At 38.6% G+C, this 21,935-nt stretch overlaps 1 protein-coding gene across 2 annotated transcripts in view; it reads left to right on the forward strand.

Moving 5' to 3' along the window:
- ERC2 (ELKS/RAB6-interacting/CAST family member 2) overlaps positions 1-21,935 on the forward strand; it is a 990,200-nt gene that overhangs the window by 372,464 nt on the left and 595,801 nt on the right. For both annotated transcript variants that reach the window (XM_070776467.1, XM_070776466.1), the window contains one exon: positions 11,951-12,118. In XM_070776467.1, coding sequence (XP_070632568.1) covers positions 11,951-12,118 — 168 coding nt within the window. The remainder of the gene's footprint in view (positions 1-11,950; positions 12,119-21,935) is intronic.

A 21,935-nucleotide genomic window follows, 5' to 3' on the forward strand; every position in this document is an offset into this window, starting at 1 on the left:
ACATAAAATGTAATAAAATATAAATCACATTGCTACCATGTTAGCCTGGAGAGCCCTCAGAGCATCTATGTTTTCACCTATAAACATACCTACCAACACCAGTTTGTCAGAAAAGATAAAATACAATCATAATTTTAGCAGTTTTCTGCATTGTTTTTGTTTCATGCCATATTCCTCTTCACTTCTGTGATTGTCATTCATGCTATTTGAATATTTCCAGCTTTCTTCCTTATGAGCTTGATTCAGAGCAGGCGCTGTGGAGTTTGATACATACGTGCTTCAGTCTTGGCTTTGCTGCCTGTAATCTGGGTGCCTCTGGACCTTCTAAAATGCAGAGCAGTAGCTCTCTGTCTCAAAAAGCAGATGGGCACATGAAACTGTCCCATGGGTGTTAGCTAATGTTGCTGTCATTGTTGTTAGTAAAATTAGCTTTCAATGTTAGCTGCTAGAACACAGCATAGTACTCTAGTGACTGAATTTACCAGTCATACACAGATGATGCAATGTATTTTTTTTATCATGGTGATAACTGATGTTAGTATTTGGTATTAAACAGTAGCCACTGTTCATTGATTATTTCTACTTTATTTCTTAGTGCAGATAATAAAGCCCCTTGCAAGCCATGTTTTGATTAGTCCTTGTGGCACTGGTACTACAATACTATTATCTTCATTTTATGGATGAAGAAACTGAAGTTTTGAGAGATTGTATCTTTCTCTAGGTCTTGGTGAGTAAGTGGAAGGTTAAGATTTGAACTTGAGAAATCTAGCTCCAGGGCCCCTTGTAGCTATTAATTACTCTTTCCTGCCTTCCAACGATGTATTTGCCTTAGCTTACAAGTGGAGTTTACTAATGTGTTAAATTCTTGTTTTTATCACTTAGGTGACTGAGCGTATAGTAGGTGTTTAAGAAACTCTTGTTTGCTTATGAATCTTTGCAGAAAAATTTTGTACACACACAGCAAATGATCTTTTTCTTACTCCCAATTGAAAACACAGTATATATAGTGGAACACACATAGCATTTTACTTTTGGCTTCCAGAAAAATTTTCTACAATTTTCCTTTGTCTGTTTTCATGAAAACATTTTAATCTATATTTAGTCTTATTCATCTCTCTTTTCCTTTATGGTATATAAGCTTTTTCTTTTGCCTAGAAAGAACTTCCCTACTTCAAAAATAAAAAAAGAAGGGCCCCAATAGTTTCTTATAGAACTCTTCATTAGAAATTTGTTTTTGTCAAGAGAAATTAGGTAAGGATTTACCTTTACTGGGCTTCCCTGGTAGCTCAGATGATAAAGAGTCTGCCTGCAGTGTCGGAGAGCTGGATTTGATCCCTGGGTCAGGAAGATCCCCTGGAAAAGGAAATGGCAACCCACTCTAGTATTCTTGCCTGGAAAATCCCATGGACGGAGAAGCCTGGTGGGCTACAGTCCGTGGGGTCACAAAGAGTTGGACACGACAGAGACTAACACCCCGTGCTATACAATAGGTTGCCTTTACTATTATTTTTCTGAATGATTTGTCAGTTTTTAGCCATTATTCACTGAGAAATTTAGTTTTTTCTACTGAATATAGTGCCATTCTTACTGTATATTAAATTTCTCTAAGTATGTGAATCTATTTTGGATTGCATCTTTTTCTTCCTACATCAATACCAAACTGTTTTAATTATTGAAGCTTTAAAATATGTTTTAGTGTCTGGATCTCTGACCTCCTTACATCATGGAAGTTTGGAATAGGTGATGACCTTAGAGGCCATTGAGCGAAGTTTTGTTGGTTTATAAAGCAGGTAGATGAGTCCCTAAAAAGTACCTGACTTTCTTGAAGATTGCACCCTCAGGTGTTGGCAGAGCCAGATGTGAACTTGGGATGGAGGCTGGAGTGGATCTTGAACCAGAATATGGGGGTTTAACCTAGTCTAACCACATTAGCCCTGAAAGCCCTCTGAGCTTCAGTATTGTTACTTACAAATAATACCTACATCATAGATGGCCCTGAGGAATGCATGAGACACCCTGTTGCATCACCAAACACACTGCTGTCCACAGAGGACATCTCAGATGTGTCTAGTTGGCTCCAAGCCAAGGCCTTCTGAATCTAATCCTTTGGTGTGTCCCCATTTCACCACACCCAACCATTTCATATCCATGGCATGCCTTAAAATTTTGATTGCTAAAAGATACTGGAGAATAATCTTTCATAAAATTTTCTGAAGGATATTGTTCTTAGAAAAACATGACTTCTCTTTTTAAATAGATGTGAGCAAAGGTGACTTAAATCAAGTTAAGTAAGATTTTGGCTGTGGGATTTTAGAACCTTGAGTATGATAATGTCTACCATAAATCAGGGGAGTAGCTGCATTTCCCAAGTTGGCTTGATCATAGAGCTAACCTCCACTCCCCCAATTAATTTTTGCACAACACCCAGGAGGGTTTCAAAGAACAAATACTGTTTACTTTAGAGCAGTATGTCTCTCTTGGGAAGAAATTCCTTTTAAAGAAAAAAATAAAAAGAACATTATGGCACCCAGTATTGTTTTATGTAATAATTATTACTTATGTTACTTAATTAGGTACAAAGATAAGACTAGGCATGCTTATAGCTCTTACAGAACTATGAAACCAAATCAGAATTATACACTAAATGAAAATACGTCAAAGCCTATAAAATTTAAATGAATGATATTCACTTTATATGAAAAAGGATTGTGTTTGCTGGATGTAAATTTATATTTGATATGAATATGGTGCCAGCTACTATAGCTCAGATGCTAGCTCAGAAGTCTGCACAGTGGTGTGCTGTGTATTAACCTGGTTTCCTCATTGGTTGCAGTTTCTGTAGTGCTGATAACCCCCTTGCTTTCCTGTTCACCATGATGTCCTACGGCCAAGATTTTGAGGGAATATATCAGAGAAATAAGATATATTTCTTCTGTGTCTTTTTCCATTTCATTCCCAAAAAACTGAAGTGCAAATACCAAGGCAAATATTTAGATCTTTTAACAATCCTCGATTATCAGGAATTATTTGCATGATCCAGAATAAGTTCACTTTAACTTTTGAGATAATCATCAAAAAGAAAAGACAAAATAAGTTTTGTAGCAAACTCATGGATCCTTGAACATAGGTCTCCATTCTTTAGGAGTATGGGCCCTGACTTTAAAATATAGTTTTAATTCTCTTTTAAGTAAATGTACTATAGTTTCTCATTTAGTAGTCATTTACAAACGTGTCATATGTATATGAATGGAGATTACTTACTTGGATTTATTGAACATAACTGACCTTGAGATCACGAAATTATTGTTTAGTCTTCCTACTAAATTATCAATGATTTAAGTTCTTGAGGCCTCAACGATAGGTTAAAAAGTTCATGGCATATCTCAGTAGGACCAGTATTTGAACTTTTTATGTTAAGATGCATTTTCATGTTTAAACTTAGTGTGCTTCCTTGAAGGAATAGTACAATATGAATGACACATGGTGTTTTCTTCAATGTATTTTTTTGGTAATAGTAAATGTTTTGAAGATGGGCATTTTAAATGTTAGGAGGTACTAAGATTGATAGCTTTGCAAATTGGTTTTAAGTAATTTGAATTTATAACTATCATCATGTTGCAAAATAACATTGACTTTGGAATAGCTTGCTTCCTTTTGTAGTAATTCAAAAATATTATGACAGCTATAGTTTTATAGTGAGCATAAAAACCAGTGAGGTAAGTTCAATGAGGTAAGGTTAGTGTTGGAAGTTTTATTAACAAAAACTTTAAGTATTAACACATGAGTTACAATTCCCATGTGTTTTCAGAAATTTGCTGGAACTGAACTAAACGTTAAATTTTGAACTTTGGACTAGTCACTTAAAACCACCTAATTTTAGTGTAAGAAGTAGCCAAAAGCTTGAGTATGAAAACAGGCTTTATAAAGTTGGCTGGATTATTAACCCACATAAGATATGAATTCTTCCATGTAGGTGATATGAAACATTCTTGACCCAGCATTGTTTTCTTCAGGTAGGTGGCATATGGGAGTTGGGTATGATTTTTTGATGGGTGGGTAAGACAAAATGCATCTTTACAACCTGAAAATCTCAACTGTGTTATTAACAAGCTGGTGATTGTAACTTAACTTTTATAAGCGCAGCATGTGGTTATGCAATACTAAATATACCTGAATTTTACTTTTTGAATTGAAATTATATGAGAACAGACTTCTAATTTAGTAGAAAGGTATATTGTAAATTATGAAGCAATCTGTAATACAGCCATCATTGTTTCTCTTTGTACTATTTAAATAATTTAAAATATAGATTTCCTAACCCCCACTAGGTCAAATGTTTAAGTTTTGGATTGGTAGATGAAAGCCAACACACAGAAATGGGATTATCTAGTCCTTTTTTCCCTAGTCAGCATCACTCTAGTGTTCAGTTCAGTTCAGTTGCTCAGTCATGTCCTACTCTTTGCAACCCTGTGAATAGCAGTACGCCAGCCCTCTCTGTCGGAGAAAGCAATGGCACCCCACTTCAGTACTCTTGCCTGGAAAATCCCATGGACGGAGGAGCCTGGTAGGCTGCAGTCCATGGGGTCGCTAAGAGTCAGACACAACTGAGCGACTTCACTTTCTCTTTTCACTTTCATGCATTGGAGGAGGAAATGGCAACCCACTCCAGTGTTCTTGCTTGGAGAATCCCAGGGACGGGGGAGCCTGATGGGCTGCCATCTATGGGGTTGCACAGAGTCGGACATGACTGAAGTGACTTAGCATAGCATAGCATAGCATAGGCCTCCCTGTCCATCACCAACTCCCGTAGCTCACTCAAACTCATGTCCATTGAGTCAGTAATGCCATCCAGCCATCTCATCCTCTGTCGTCCCCTTCTCCTCTTGCCCCCAATCCTTCCCAGCATCAGAGTCTTTTCCAGTGAGTCAAATCTTCGCATGAAGTGGCCAAAGTATTGGAGTTTCAGCTTCAACATCAGTCCTTCCAATGAACACCCAGGTCTCATCTCCTTTAGAATGGACTGGTTGGATCTCCTTGCAGTCCAAGGGACTCTCAAGTCTTGTTAAAATGACTAGGACAATTCCTGCCACAAAATCAATTCTTCATGTTTGTTGAATGAATGAATAAATAATTTTAGTTACTGGAAATAAAGAGTACCTACAGAGAAGAGAAATCTGAAATCAAAATAGATGAAGGCAAAGAGTAGAAAGACATGACCTAAATATAGATTAAGAGATAGACACACCCTCATCTCAGCTTTTTTTCTTTCCCCTTCTCTTTTTAGCTGTGCTGGGTCTTCACTGCTGCAAGGGCTTTTCTCCAGTTGCAGTGAGCAGGGGCTACATTCTAGTTGTAGTGTGCGGATTTCTCATTATGGTGGCTTCTCCTGTTGTGAAGCATGGGCTCTAGGCATGTGGGTTCGGTAGTGTGGCACATGGGTTCAGTAGTTAAGGCTCCCAGGCTCTAGAGCACAGGCTTAGTAGTTGTGATCCACAGGCTTAGTTGCTATGCAGCATGTGGTATCTTCCCAGGGATTGAACACATGTCTAGTGCTTTGGCAGGTGGATTCTTTAATACTCAGCCACCAGGAAGCCACTGTATAGCTACTTTTTAATGATGCAGTTGCTGAAGGTCATTTTTTTTTTAAAGGCAACTTTGAGATTTGTATGAAAGAGCTTTAAAAAATCAATGATTATTCTGAATGTTTCTTTTCAGCAAGACTGCAGAAAGATCATGCTAACTAAATCACCAGTTAGGTAGTTCTCTTTGGTAGAGATCGATAACCTCTGACGATTAAAGAAGAGAAGACTCCTGCCTGTGACCTCGTCTCCAGGTAGTATATCAGTCATACAGTCTTTCTGAGTGCTCCGTGAAATTTCAGCTCTCTGTCCTTTGGAGACCATAAAAGGTTCATGTGAGGCCAGTGGGACACTATTTCCTGTGGCATGGCTCAGTCAGCCATGTTTGATATTGGTCCAGAATCCTCCCTGGAGTGTTTCTCCATAGGGGAGATAAAAGTCTAAGGATTGAAACTTTTGAGTTTATTAGAATCATAGACCTGCATGGTCCACTATTGTAACCATGAGCCATATGGGGCTATTGAGCACCTGAAATGTCACTAGTTCTAATTGAAATATGCTGAAAGTGAAAAGTAGATGCTGAATTTTGAAGACAATACCAAAATGTAAAATATATTATTTTTTTAATGTTGATTACATGTTAAAAAGTAATATTTTTGATATAGTGGATTATATTAAATATAGTCTTAATATTACTTTTACATGTTTCTTTTTTAAACTTGGATGCTAAAAATTTAAAAATTACATATGTGACTTCTGTTGTATTTTCATTGGACACACCACCTTCAGTCTTTTTTCTGGAAGGGTAGAAGTGTCTGTGCAACATTTCTAGCCAATCCATACAACTTGAACACCACCCATTTCATCAAGGAAAAGTCAGTCCTCACATCAGTTATGTTAATTGACCAAATTTCAGATACTCATCAAATATAAAGAATATTGAGCCACTTTTGGTAGTTGACTCTGGCATGTCAGCTTTTAACTGAAATCTTTCATAGCTAATTAACTACCCCTGGAGAATTTATTCACAGCTGAGAAATACACCCATGGACCCAGCCACCCCTCCACACAGACACATATCATACCATGTATGCTGAAATATTTTAAAGTAAATGACAGACAGTATAACACTCTGGTACATGTTAAAGCACAAAACCTTACTTGCTGGTTCTCCACTTTTCCTGAGGGCTGTTGATTAGTAACCTTTATTGCATTCCTACAGTATATAAATCACTGGGTTACAGGCTGTGGAAAGCAGAATAATAAAATATAATAACAATAGCAAAAATTTATTGAGTGTTTCTAGGTGCCAGGTACTGTGCTAAGTGCATTACATGTGTTATTTAATTTAATTGTTAACATAATTTGATGAAGGTGGTACTCTTATTATCCTCATTTTGCTTATGACACCTTTGATTTATTCTTGACATTTTGAAGGCTGGTGAGTACATCCATGGCCATTGACATGAGTTGCTTGAACACCTATATTTGCAGTGGAGAGACTTTGCAAAACAGAGTTGTCCACTTGAGCCACTTGTTGATACGAATATAAGTTCAGACCAGTGTGCTATAGGAGACTCTTCCTCTTTGATCTCTTTTTCTCTTCTCCCCAGGATCTTGATCTTTAACCTCTGTGTTTACTCCCTAGGATTCTGCTACTTCTTCCTTTCAGCTCTGTCCTTGGCTCTCTGTCAACCATCTCTCCCTGCCCCAACCCCCGCCATACTTCTTTGGAATTGGAATGAAAGGATAGAGGAAAGTAGATTTTGAGGTCTTACACACTGAAGGAGTAGAGGGAAGAACAGTGACCCAGTTTCATGTAGGTTTATGGCCATCTCTAAGACAAACAAACCTTTCTAGTTTTAAGGTACCTACTTTTTAATAAAACCAGGGGAAATTATAGTAATTGAGTAGTTTAACACATCATACTGTTGGGGGGCAGGGAGTTAGGGGTGATCCTGCTTTTGAGGATCCAGATATATGGAGGTTCTGCCATCTTGTAGCTCCACCATGTGGAAAATGTATCCTTCAGAGTCTCAAGAACGGGGAGGGGTGTCAGGGAGGTGTAGATAGGAAGTGATGTATGACGCTTCTGCTTACATTTCATGAATGGCTCCATTTTCCCACAAGGGGGCTGGAAAGAGAGATGGATCCAGTGTTCAGGAAGTAAAGGCAAATTGGATTTGAGTGAGAACTAGTGGTTACTACCACAGCGGCTTCTAGATTTTAGGTTATTTTCAGTGTTTTTGTCTTTGGAAGCATACTTCCATACATTATGCATACTTCCAACTTTGAATCTGTCTCCCCATTTGAATGATTGCAAGTTGAATCAAATTCAAATATACCGTTAACCCAAGTCTACTATTAGGAAAAACAAACAAACGACACTTTAAATGTGAAATAAAACTGTACTGGGAGCTTTTGTGTATGTTCCAGTTTCATTTTCTTTTAAAGTTGTTCTTTGTGATAGCGTGTTTATTCAATGCCTGAAGTGTTGTCAAGTAAGTAATATTTAATCCGTGAAAATTTTCAAGTGGCCCCTTTTTCTCTCTCAAGTGTTTTTTTTTTCTTTCTCTCAAGTGTTGCTGTAGTCATTTTAAGATGGAAATGAACCATTTGATTTTTAAAAATTGTTTATGGCATATCAAGTAGCACTTAGTGTTTTGTCACAACACTGAAACTGTTTCTGAAGGCCTGTGTAAAATACGGCAGAAAGGTCAGGAAGCTTATGTACAAAACTTCTAGAAACATACCTCACCATTGGAACTGGTTATAATTCCTGGGTGCTGACATGAAGATTAATAATGTTTAACTCTGATTTTGGCAATTTTTGCCAATTTCATTGCCATGGTCATTTTCTTTCAAGTTATTACCTGGAACTGAAGTGATAACAAATGCTTTATGCTTTATACTGCCAGGTAAAAGGTTAAATTTTCATGTGTTACATGCTTTTAAACATACACACACACATGCACCCACATACAGGCACAAGTATACACACAACTGGATCAGAAGGAAATGAGTAATTCTCCTAAAATGAAAAGATTGTCTTAGTTTTAACATTAGGTGACTAGTTCCCATGCGGTTAAATAATATGTAAAAACTGGGAATTCAACCTATGGCTCTTTGTGCACTGACAATATCATGCAGTTCTAATTTTCTTTTGTTTTTCTGGGAAATGATGGTGCTCTTTGCTTTGCCAAGTTTTATTATTGAGTCAACTGCCAAAGTTTAAGAAAGAGAGTCAAGGGCCCTTAAAATTATTTGGTGTTGAGTGAAGAGGTAGAGAAAGGTATTTCATATTCCCAAACATTTTAACTTTTATGTCTCTACCTGATGTTGGAATATAATCTAAACTTGCAGGCTTTTCTGATTCTTTTTAAAAATGAACTATACTATCGAGTGAAGTTTAAATATTAGTGAAGGGAATTTTAATCCTACTCACTGATACTCAGTTTGGAACTACATATTCTAATTTTTAATAGACTATCTTCTTTCTGGCCTGATTCCTGTGTTTAAACTTCTGTGCATCAGAAGGTCTGTGTGCCTGCTTGTGGTTTTGCACCATCTGGAAGTTAAAATTTGACTTTAGAAATGATGTCATGCTTGCTTACTGCAAACTGGGCTAATGTTGGTTGAGAATTGGATGTAGTTCAGGTCAACATTTTGTCTTTAAAAAAAAAAAACAACTTTAAGCTTCATTTCTTGATTCTAGGAGGCTGTGCAGAGCTGTAGAGATAGAGTGAAGGTGATTGAAGGCCACAATTCAAATTCCTTTGAAGCTAAGTACATGCTGTCAGGCGCATGGAAAATAGACTCACAAACAGAAGACCTTGGCTGGCACAGACTTCTTCCTGCCGTGTAGAGTTTGGGTGTTGCGAGTAGTGTGTTGATCATGAGCAACTTTGCTCTCCGTTTTGTTCCTGGAGAAATAGTCTTACTTAAGTCTTACTTAATAGTCCTTACAAAAGCTTGGGTTGCTGTTTTAATCTCTTATGGACTTAGTAAGATGGAGCAAGACATTGAAAGATCACACATAGCCAGAAGGCACCACAAATGTTAAGCTTACTATTATTGATTAATTAGAGTCTCTTCTGAAACTTTCTCTAGCATCACTCACTATCTCCCAGGTTGTAATTTATTTGTATCATGGATTTGGATTGGGCGTCTCCTTTGTCCAGATAATGACCACCATCTTTGATAGGTAGAATGTGGGGCTAATGGGACCACAGTTTCTTCTCCAATTTTTACAGAGTCCTAGTCAGCCTATGTACAGATCCCTAAAATTGAATGTGTAACCCTTTCTAACCACTGCTGTAACCTGCAGTGATCAACATGTTCTGCTAGTTTTGAAGGAACACACTAAATGCTACCCTTTTATGTATAAACTAAAAATCACACTTTTTCACCAGATAAGAGGAAAACTCAGAGATAAGTACTGATGTTATTCTAAGTTGGTAGATGAAGATAACTTTTTACATAGACCCCTGGAGAATCTGGAATGTTTAAGCTTTAGTGCAACTGGCATGAGTTTTTCATTTAGGAAAGGGGAGGTCACCAGAATATGAATTTCCCCTTCACCTCTTTCCCTAGATCTCGATAGCCATTATGTGAGAAGAGGCAGAGCTATCGGAGGTTTGCAGATTCAGCAGTTCTCACCTTCTGGAAACACAGAGTGTCCATCCTCTCTCATAATGCAGTCAGGGTCATTCAGCCAACGGGGCTTCCAGCACTTGTCATCACCTCTGCCCTTGCTGGGATCTCCCAGCTTCATCTTGCTGTCTGGGACAGAAACTAGAAAACCTCTCTGCTTACCTACCTCCCCATCACCTTTGACATTTAAAAACACTACTTTGGCCCTCCTTTATTCAACAGGGGTAAGGAAAGGAGATTCTTTCCTGATAACTTTTTTTATATCTAGTATTTTTCTGCCCTGATGTGTTCCACCTAGGACTGATTGCTGTCTTTAAAATCATAAAATGCCAGGCACTTAGAGATAGTCAGTCCTTACCTCTTTGTTTTATAAGTGAAGAAACTGAGGCTGAAGACTTGGTGTGGGCAAGTGAGAGTTATTTGTCCTCATCCTCACAGGTAGAAGTAGCGCTGGTCACTCAGTGGTGTTTCTTTGTGACCCTATGGACTGTAGCCTGCCAGGCTGCTCTGGCCATGGGATTCTTCAGGCAACAACACTGGAGTGGGTTGCCATTCCCTTCTCCAGGGAATCTTCTTGACCCAGGGATTGAATCCAGATCTCCTGCTTTGTAGGCAGATTCTTTACTGTCTGAGCCACCAGGGAAGCCCAGATAGAAGCAGAACCTAAAACCTAAGTGTCTTTCCTTTGTTCCAAATCACCTTTGACTCTTTGTCCTTATAATATTTATATATCTATTTTCGCGTATTACAGTATTCCTGCTCCTTTTTTAAAAAAATGTTTTTGTTTGTTTCTGTATTCATCTAAACTTTACTTGCAAATAGTATAATGAGCAAAGGTTCAACAAGATATGCTATGAGATGCAGCAGTCCCCAACTTACCCCATCCCATTCTTTTTCCTCAAGATCACCTCTTTAAACTCTTTATGCCTGATTATTTTGATATCTCTCAATAACATGCTTAATCGCTTCCTAGTGTTGATGTTGCTCCTGTCTATGCAGTTCCCAGTGTGGAAGGTGAGGATTAGAGTCGTCTGTCATCCCAGTGCCCTGCGTCACCCATGTAAACATTTTTTGCACATGATCTTTGGAATGTTAACATTAAAAGAAAAGCTTATGTTTCTCCATTCTATTACCAACATTTGAAAAGCAGAAATTGTAGAAATCTAAATTTTTTCTTTAGTGTTTGTAAAGCAGTCTTTCATGAAGCTGTAGAATAGGTGTCATCCACAGCGTTTTCTTCCTCTAACAGCATTTACTTCATCTTGGCTACACGTCTTTTTCTAACTTAGGAGCGTTCCTCTATTGCCAGTCTTATTCTCCCAGATGTCCGTGGCATGGCTTATTGCGTTCTCTGTATTCCCGGAGGATGCTACGTGGCATGAACAGTGTTGTACCCTCCCTGGGCTCTCAAAGATACAGAGAATTCACGTGCTTTGTTTCCTATCTTTCGGCTTCACAACATGAGATGACTTCATAACGTCTTATTTCATATAAACCTTATAATTAAAAATATATATATCACTGCTCAGGTACACATGCAGTAGGATTTTTGAGGTAGATGTAGGCTTTAAAACACACAGCCTGGAGTTGCCCATGAGCAGTATTTGATCGCGCTGCTGAGAAGGTGTACTGCTGCCCCACCCACCTCCCAGGGCAGGACGTAGTTACTGATGACCTCTCTGTAAAACTGCAAGCTTTTTTCTTTTTCCTGATTTCAGGTAGATGCACTGAGATTACGGCTAGAAGAGAAAGAATCTTTTCTCAATAAAAAAACAAAACAGCTGCAGGACCTCACAGAAGAGAAGGGGACACTGGCTGGAGAGATTCGAGACATGAAGGATATGTTAGAAGTGAAGGAAAGGAAAATCAATGTTCTTCAGAAAAAGGTGAGTACCTGATGTAAGCACTTCAGATTGAGAATTGGTATCATCCATATTTTGTCATTTCAGAGAAACTTTTGAGTGTGTGGGAAAGAAGAAATTATTGTTCAAAAATTTTAGATTAGTGAGTGTAAACTTTAAACTTACTGATATTTAACTTACTGGTGATTGTATCATGTCAGCTTTAGCACAACTTCATGAATTTACTTATTTGATCACCTGGAAACTAGTATTTTTTTTTTTTTTTCATTTACTAGCTTCAACATAGAGATAATTGTACAAATTTAGATATAAATCTAAAACGTATCATTAATTTTTCCTTTTCTTTACTGAGAATTGAGCAGTCAATGTGTTTTGTGGGTCTTAAAGGTATTTTAGGTGCATTTTGTATTTGTATAAACTTTAGTAGCTCTTATCCTGTCAGACTCAAACAGATCTTAGTGGGTGTGAAGTAATATTTACACCTATTTCTTAATTGGAGTCAGTGAGACAATGTGAAGTAAGTTGTAATACAGTGATTCAACACAGAAGATACTGGACTTGGCTAGGGCTCTTCTTTCTTTCATTTTCTCCATAGTAGAGGATCCAGATTTGGGGACAACACCCAGATTTTTCTTTTGAAGAATTCCTGTTTGCTACTGTGTACAGTTTTGGTGGGATCAAAGGGTGCCCTGCCTTCCCTAGAGAAAAGGGTAGGCAAGAAGAGAAGCTAATACCTGCTCTTTTTCCAACAGAAAGAAGCTGTTGGAAAAATATAGGGCTCTCAGATTAACAGGCAGCAGCATGGAATCTGAGCAGAAACCAGTTTGGAGAAGTAGGAGCTGGCTGGCCAAGGCACCGCCATAGACAAGCATGTCACCAGGCAGCTGCAGACAAATGGGATCTAACTGGCCCTTCTCCTGGTGACATTTGCTACCATCACCTCTCACCTTATTTGTATCGACAGCATGCTAGCTGTTTTTCCTGCTTTAACCCTTACATTTCCTACTGGGTGTTCTTAACATACAAACTGGAGTAATTCTTTTAAAACAGAAAACTGTTCGTATCACACTCTGACCAAACCTCTCCAGTCACAACAAGCTACCTAATTTGTGGGGCCAAGTGCAAGATGAAAATATAAGACCCTTTATTCAGACTTTATTGAGAATTTCAGGATGGTCATAGTGAAGCATTAAACTAAATATGGGGCCCTTCTGAGTACAGGGGCCCTGTGTACGTATGCAAGTTGCATGCCTATAAAGCCACGTCTCCATCCTCAGTGGTTTCCATCCTCACAGGATATTCTCATTAGTTATCTATTTTATACATAGTAGTCTGTATATATCAACCTCCACCACCTAGTTCATCCCAGCCCCCCTCCCTCCTGTATCCATGTTTGTTCTCTACATCTGTGTCTTTGTTACTATTTTTCAAATAAGATCATCTGTACTTTTTTTTAGATTCCACATACATGCATTAAAATATGATATTTGTTTTTCGGACTGACTTCATTCTGTATTACAGTCTCCAGGTCCATCCTCACCTCTATAAATGATGCAATTTTATTCCTTTTTGGGCGGAGTAATATTCTATTGTATATATGTACCACATCTACTTTACCCATTCCTCTGCTGATGGACATTTAGATTGCTTCCATGTCCTGGCTATTATAAATAGTGCTGCTATGAACATTGGGATGCATGTATATTTTCAAAATATCATCTTCTCCAAATATATGTCCCAAAGTGAGATTGCTGGACCATACGTTAGCTCTATTTTTAATTTTTAATGGAATCTCCATACCGTTTTCCATAGTAGCTGTACAAATTTACATTCCCACCAACAGTGCAAGAGGGTTCCCTTTTCTCCATATCTTCTCCAGCATTTATTATTTGTAGATGTTTTAAATTATGGCCAATCTGATAGTGTGAAGTGATACCCCATTTTAGTTTTGATTTGCATTTCTCTAATAATTAGTGTTGTTGAGCATCCTTTTATATGCCTCTTGGCCATCTGTGTGTCTTCTTTGGAGAAATGTGTATTTAGGTCTTCCATCCATTTTTTTGAGTTTTTTTTTTTTTTTTTTTTTTTGATATTAAGCTTCATGAACTGTTTGTATGTTTTGGAGATTGATCCTTTGTCAGTTGCTTCATTTGTAAATATTTTCTTCCATTCTGAGGATTATCTTTTCATCTTATTTATGGTTTCCTTTGCTTTCCAAAAGTTTTTAAGTTTAAATAAGTCCCGTTTATTAATTTTTGTTTTTATTTTCATCACTCTCAAAGGTGGGTCAAAAAAAATCCTGCTGAGGTTTATGTCAAACAGTGTTCTGCCTATGTTTTCCTCTAAAAGGTTTATAGTGTGTGGCTTTACATTCAGGTCTATAATCCATTTCAAGTTTTATTTTTAATGTATGGTGTTAGGGAGTATTCTAATTTCATTCTCTTATAGGTAGCTCTCCAGTTTTCCCAAGGCTTTTTTCTCCATTGTATATTCTTTCCTCCTTTGTCATAGGTTAGGTAACCATATGTGTCTTGGTTTATCTCTAGGCTTTCTACATACTTTTTAAAACATACTCCTTTCCATTATGGTTTATCCTAGGAGACTGGATTTAGTTCCTTGTGCTCTATGGTAGGACCTTGTTTTTTATCCATTCTAAGCTCCCTCATTCTTGAGGAATAAATGGCAGCACTTTACTCAATAAAGATTTTGGGAAGGCACTTTCAATGCAAAAGTGACAAACAGCTTCTTTTGCTGACATGAATATTTTGCAAAATTTTAAACTCCCTCCTCCTGCCCCCTCCACCAGATTTAAAAGTTTGGAATCAGTTTGGAAGTTCTAGAACAAAGCCAGTTATATATTATGGCTCCTTTGGACAATAGGATAGCAATCCCACTTAGTTAAACTGTGCCGATGATGGGTTTGGAAATATTTCATGTATATTTGGAGAGGTTGTTTAGCTTAAAGTTTTCAACATAGTGATGGGGAAGGAGTACTATTATATCTGCAGTGTAAAAGAGAAATAATATCTAAAGAAGTGATGCACACAATTCAAAACCACTTCAAAATGTGGAAATAATACAGGAGCTGATGAGCTAATGAAAGATTGTCTTTGGGACTGAAGACTTCTTAGAGTTTTGACCACATTCAGCATAATTGGCTGTTTTAGGGCAGGCCCAGATTGGAACAGCATAAGCTTTGGATTAGGGTGTGTTGGAATGGAAGAATAATAAACTCGTGTCAATGTCAGAGGTTCAGTGTTACTTAATATTTCTTTCTCATAGACTCTCTGGCAACCAGCACTGTGTTTTGATGCCAGTAGAACTGGGTATGCTCCTTTCATAGCCATGTTTAACCTGGTGAAGCTAGGTTTGCACCTCATATCTGTCAGCTTTGCCTTCAAAGCCCTGGGTCTCAGAAGTTTTGTGTACTCCATAAGCCATGTGCACAGGTCACATGTCTGGGCAGCAGGCACAGACATGATGCTCTAAGCCTTTTGTTACTTGAGGAAGGAAGTGAAATTGAAGAAACAGAGAACCCCAGGTGGCATACTACCTCTGATCAAACTTCTGTAGGAAAACAGAAGTCATCCATAATAGATTTTGTCCTACCATACATGTTTTTGGCTTTACTCAATAGTTCAAAGAAATATAGAATTGTTTTAGTACAGGTCAAAAAGGTGCATGTACGAAAATGGTTTGGTGTATTATCCCCGTGCAGCTATGATACTGAAGTCAGAGGAGCAGCACGATTTTCATGCAGCAGCCGTAGCATTCTGTTCCCATACCTGAATTCAAGCTTCCGCTGATGAAGTGCTACCTTTTTGTAGGAAATGTCATAAAACCTTGATGACATTGTACATTTGGAAAGTGTATAATGACTAGGATTTTAGGACATGGTAGCATTATTTGAACCAGATCAAATTCAGACTGCTGTGTAGTTCCTAGATTCTTGCAGCATAAATTTACTACCCAAGAAAAGTTTGCTTTTTTTTTTTTAAGCCATTAAATTGGACAAAAATTCTGTCTCCATTTTCATTCTAGGTCTTAGTCTCACAAGCAACGTGACTTTATAGAGCAGAGGTACTTGATTTATCGGGGTAGAGAAACAGATGGTGATCTCTCTGGACACTAAAGTCACTAGCTGCCTACTGAGCTTCCTGGATTGCCCTGTGGGTTGGAAAGGGCAGGGAGAGAGAGGTATATAGTTCGCTCCTGGGAGTGGTGAGTGTGGACCTGCCCCCTTTAGCAATTTTATTCTACCCCTTTGGAAATATGATGGTGAAAATTCTGTATGACAACAGAGGAAAGAAAGCTACAGGAGTATGATTATTAGTGTAGTGAGTTGCTTCATGAAATGTATATTTAAAAGTTAAACTCAGAAGATGACTATGAAACATAGAGATTACCATGTGAGTGTAAAATTGATGTAAGGTATGGAAGACTTTTTGACTCATTTGAGCTCTTTTTCAGTGTTAAACATTCAGTGTTAAAGAAATTTATTGGCAAATCTCTTAGTTTTTTAAACATGTGAAAAATCATATCCATTTTGCATTTACTAGTGTTCCCTATGTGTCAGTCAGTCACTACTCTAAGTCCTGGAGGTTCAAAAAGAAAAAAGACACTCTCCAGTCCTCAAGAAACCGACAGGCTGGTTGGGGAGATAGACTTTTATAATGTGGTCTGTTAGTAGAAACAAAGCACTTGATGGATGCAAAGAGCAGAAGCTAGTTCAGGCTACCTTAAGCAAAACAATATTTACTACAAGAATATCCAGAGACCCAGTAAATTGCTGGTAGAACCATATTAGGGATGATCAAGAATCAGGACAACTCTAGGAGACCAAGAGAAAGCAGACAGTGCCTTGACCATGTAATGCAGAGTTTCTGGTTAAGTGTCTTTTCTGCCACTGGCCACCCTCACACCTTCCCCTCTTTCCCCTCACATCATGCTGTTGGTCAAGATTCAAAGTCCTAGCCCAGAGTTCCAAAGTTCACACAAATGCCTCTCATTAGCAGGATCTAACCAGACCCTACTTAAAAGGAATCTGGGAAATGTGGTTCTTAGCTTTACTGCTGTGGAGAAGGCAATGGCAACCCACTGCAGTACTCTTGCCTGGAAAATCCCATGGACAGAGGAGTCTGGTAGGCTACAGTCCATGCAGTCTCGAAGAGTCAGACATGACTGAGCAACTTCACTTTCTCTTTTCACTTCTATGCATTGGAGAAGGAAATGGCAACCCACTCCAGTATTCTTGCCTGGAGAATCCCAGGGACGGGGGAGTCTGGTAGTTTGCTGTCTATGGGGTCGCACAGAGTTGGACACAACTGATGTGACTTAGCAGCAGCAGCTTTACTCCTGAGCTTTCCACTCAATTTTTGTGTCACTTAGTTTGGGAGGTCTTTGCTCACACTGTGGACTGGGAGAGCTTTTACACCCCCTAGAGAACCTTTTTTGTTTTTTTACTCACTTTGAAGTTATGCACCCCTGCATCCCTTTAGTGAATGTTGTCTTCCTTCCCAGGGCTAAGCTCCTTGAGTGCCCCAGCCATCATGATCAGGATACCTCCAGCTCCTTGCAGAATTCTTTTCAAGTGATAATCCTCAGTCAATATGCATATGATGAATAAATTATGTCAGTAAATTCTGAATGAATGAGAATTTGGGAGAAATGGCTTTGAGAGTCACTCCTGGCCCAAGAATGTTGTTAGCTATACAAAGAGTCATTTGCCCCAGTGAAATGTCAAACCCACTTGTTACTCCCAGAACAGTGTATTCTGTGTAGGTTACAAGATGGAACTGTCCCGTGAATAGAAAAGCACAGGTAAGGAAATAAGTGCTGCTTTACCCGCATCTGTTCCATTACTCTGGGAAAGTGAAGATGGATGAAGACTCTGAGTGAGGGAGCTTAGTCATTCTTCCTTAATTTTCCCTTTTAGTAAAAAGAAAATGTTGCATTTACAGAAAATACTGTTTTGTTCCACAAAGAGGATGCTGCTTCTTCCATTTCTGACTTCTAACTTACTGGTTTATTAGAGGCATGGCATTGCATTTAATGAGAATGATACAGTAAAATTGCTGACTATCAATGGTAATTTCCAATTATGATCATGAAGATGATAATTTTCATAACAGGAGAATAATCCGCTGTTGACTGAATCTTACTGTATACAAGACACTGTTCTCAGGGCTTTGCATCTTTAGGTTGAGTCCTTACCAAAAAAAAAAAATACTGGCATGTAGATACAGTTAAAATCCCTATTTTTTAAATGGGACACTGGTTTAGTGAGTGACTTGCCTATAGTCACATGGCAAGGAGATGATAGAGCTAATTTTAACTGCCACACTATTCTGGCATTTTTCTATTTATGATCCTGCCTCCCTCATGAGACAAGTGGAATCAATAACTTTTGTAGTCATTGTTTAGTCACTCAGTTGTGTCCAGCTCTTTTGCGACTCCATGGACTATAACCCGCCAGGCTCCTCTGTCCATGAATTTCCCAGGCAAGAATACAAGAATGGGTTGCCATTTCCTTCTCCAGGGGAAATTCCCAACCCACAGATCAAACCTACATTTCCTGCATTGGTAGGCAGATTCTTTCCACTGAGCCACCAGGGAAGCCCCCTCATTAACTTTTCAGATCAGATCAGATCAGTCACTCAGTCGTGTCCGACTCTTTGCGACCCCATGAATCGCAGCATGCCAGGCCTCCCTGTCCATCACCATCTCCCAGAGTTCACCCAGACTCATGTCCATCGAGTCAGTGATGCCATCCAGCCATCTCATCCCCTGTCATCCCCTTCTCCTCCTGCCCCCAATCCCTCCCAGCATCAGAGTCTTTTCCAATGAGTCAACTCTTCTCACGAGGTAGCCAAAGTACTGAAGTTTCAGCTTTAGCATCATTCCTTCCAAAGAACACCCAGGGCTGATCTCCTTCAGAATGGACTGGTTGGATCTCCTTGCAGTCCAAGGGACTCTCAAGAGTCTTCTCCAACACCACAGTTCAAAAGCATCAATTCTTCGGCGCTCAGCCTTCTTCACAGTCCAACTCTCACATCCATACATGACCCCAGGAAAAACCATAGCCTTGACTAGACGAACCTTTGTTGGCAAAGTAATGTCTCTGCTTTTGAATATGCTATCTAGGTTGGTCATAACAGCAATTTACCTAAGGCTGATACACAAGGATGCCTGTTTTTAATACCAAATTGGCAGAGATGTAGCTACTAAATAACGTGATGAAAAATAGGAAAACAAATTAAAAAATATGACATTAGAACTGGATTTTTTATAATATGTATTAATCTGTTTTTAGAAAAAAGATAATAGTGACCTTTAGTTTACATTTATCTTTTCCTCTATGAAACTCTTCATGTACCATGAAGCTTTTGGAGTGTTTTACAGCTTCCTTTTCAAAGGAGTGCAGCATTTTTGCTCTCATAGTATTTTCACTTTGTTTTGGTTGTTGGCTTTTAAAGGACTGAGACCTTGAAAAACGTTTTGAGACATCTAAGCAGCTTTCCTGGACTAGTCGCAGATGAACTCATGGTTCAGTAGACTCCTCGCCTAGTCCCAAGGGGAGCAATCTGGGAAGCTGTTCCACTTTGTGGTGAGCTGGTCACCTAAGGTCAGACCTCAGTGTAGGCAAGTTTGCTCTATGTTTGAAGCCAGGAACTTGGCTGACACTTGGGGTTTGGGGCTACAACCAAGGTGGCTGTGAGTCTAAGGCAGTGGTTTTCAACTGGACTGTACTTTACAAGCCCCAGCCCTCCAGAGGAACAGTTGGCAATGTCTGGAGCTCTGGTTGCCACAGCTGAAGGATCGCGGCAAGTGTCTGGAGGGGAGAGGCCAGGGGTGCTGCTAAGCATCCTACAATGCACGAGGGACACCCTTCTCCTTGGCCCCTACTAGAGCAGATTACTCTCCAGACCTTTTCTGGCTTACTGAGGCCCTTTTCTTCCTCTGTTTGGACCGCCCTTCTCATCTTGGATCACTATGTTCCTTGCCTTGAGATAGTAATCCTTAAAGTGATTTACTTAGTATCATGGTCATTTATCTGTAACATTTTTAGCTTTTCTCTGGCATGATTGTAGGAAGTTAACAGAGGTGAACATCTTGGGTGTGTGTGTATGTGTGTGTGATTCAACTATTAATATTACTTTCTGTTTTATAATTTTCACATGTTAATCAAATAATATGTAAATCACATGATATGTTTCACATAATCACATATGTTAAAAAGAGTACATTTATAGCACTCTTGAAGTATTAAAATTACTAGAATTGTTCAAACTGATCTGACTATTCTGATCAAATCAACTACTTTGGAGAGGGATGCTGGTTAACTTTAGTATACGGAATATATGATAGAAATAAAACATCTGATTTAGATAGATGTGGGTCACCTATCAGGTATCACCCAGTTTAAATTTCTGTAGCTAAATGCCAACATTTCAGTCATTTGGAAAAGATCATTAAGACTATATTTTTCTGACAAAAAATGCACTTCATTTGTTCATTGTTGACTGAATGTCATTTAACCTATGTTGCTTCAATATCTGCAGCTAAAAAAGTATTGTCTAGGTTAGCGTTCGTGATTTGCCAGTTTTCTTTTGAAATTGCCTTCTTTGGTAAAAAGTGTAAGAAAAAGCTAACTTACTGTATTATATGGGCTTCCCAGGTAGCTCAAATGGTAAAGAATTGTCTGCAATGAGGGAGACCCAGGTTCAATTCCTGGGTTGGGAAGATCCCCTGGAAAAGGGCATGGCAACCCAGTATTCCTGCTTGGAGAGCTCCATGGATAGAGGAGCCTAGTGGGCTATAGTCCATGGGGTCGAAAGACTCAGACATGACTGAGTGACTAACACACACACAAACACTGTATTGTATAATAAATTCTCAATGTATGTTCTGTGTTTGGAAAGTAGCTGTATGTTATTGGGTCTAAGCAAAAGCATTTTGAAAATTGAAATTTTGGAAAAAAAAAAAACATTTTGAAGCATCTCAAAAATGACAGAATGATCTCTGTTTGATTCCAAGGCAAACCATTCAATATTACAGTAATCCAAGTCTATGACCCAACCACTAATGCCAAAGAAGCTGAAGTTGAATGGTTCTATGATGACCTACAAGACCTTCTAGAACTAACACCAAAAAAAAAGATGTCCTTTTCATCATAGGGGACTGGAATGCAAAAGTAGGAAGTCAAGAAATATCTGGAATAACAGGCAATTTTGCCTTGGACTACAAAATGAAGCAGGGAAAAGGCTAACAGAGTTTTTGCCAAGAGAACACACTGCTCATAGCAAACACCTTCTTCCAACAATGCAAGAGATGACTCTACACACGGACATCACCGGATGGTCAACACTGAAATCAGATTGATTATATTCTTTGCAGCCAAAGATGGAGAAGCTCTATACAGTCAGCAAAAACAAGACCAGGAGCTGACTGTGGCTCACTCCTTTTTGCCAAATTCAGACTTAAATTGAAGAAAGTAGGGAAAACCACTAGACCATTCAGGTATAATCTAAATCAAATCTCTTATGATTTTTCAGTAGAAGTGACAAATAGATTCAAGAAATTAGATCTGATAGACTGAAGGCCTGAAAAACTACAGATGGAGATTCGTGACACTGTACCATCCCCAAGAAAAAGATGCAAAAAGGCAAAATGGTTGTCTGAGGAGGTCTTACATATAGCTGAGAAAAGAAGAGAAGTGAAACGCAAAGGGGAAAAGGAAAAATATATCCATCTGAATGCAGAGTTCCAAAAAAGAGCAAGGAGAAATAAGAAAGCCTTCCTAAGTGATCAATACAAAGAAATACAGAAAAATAATAAAATG

Source organism: Bos indicus, chromosome 22, assembly GCF_029378745.1.
Source record: "Bos indicus isolate NIAB-ARS_2022 breed Sahiwal x Tharparkar chromosome 22, NIAB-ARS_B.indTharparkar_mat_pri_1.0, whole genome shotgun sequence".
In the NCBI taxonomy this organism is placed as follows: domain Eukaryota; kingdom Metazoa; phylum Chordata; class Mammalia; order Artiodactyla; family Bovidae; genus Bos; species Bos indicus.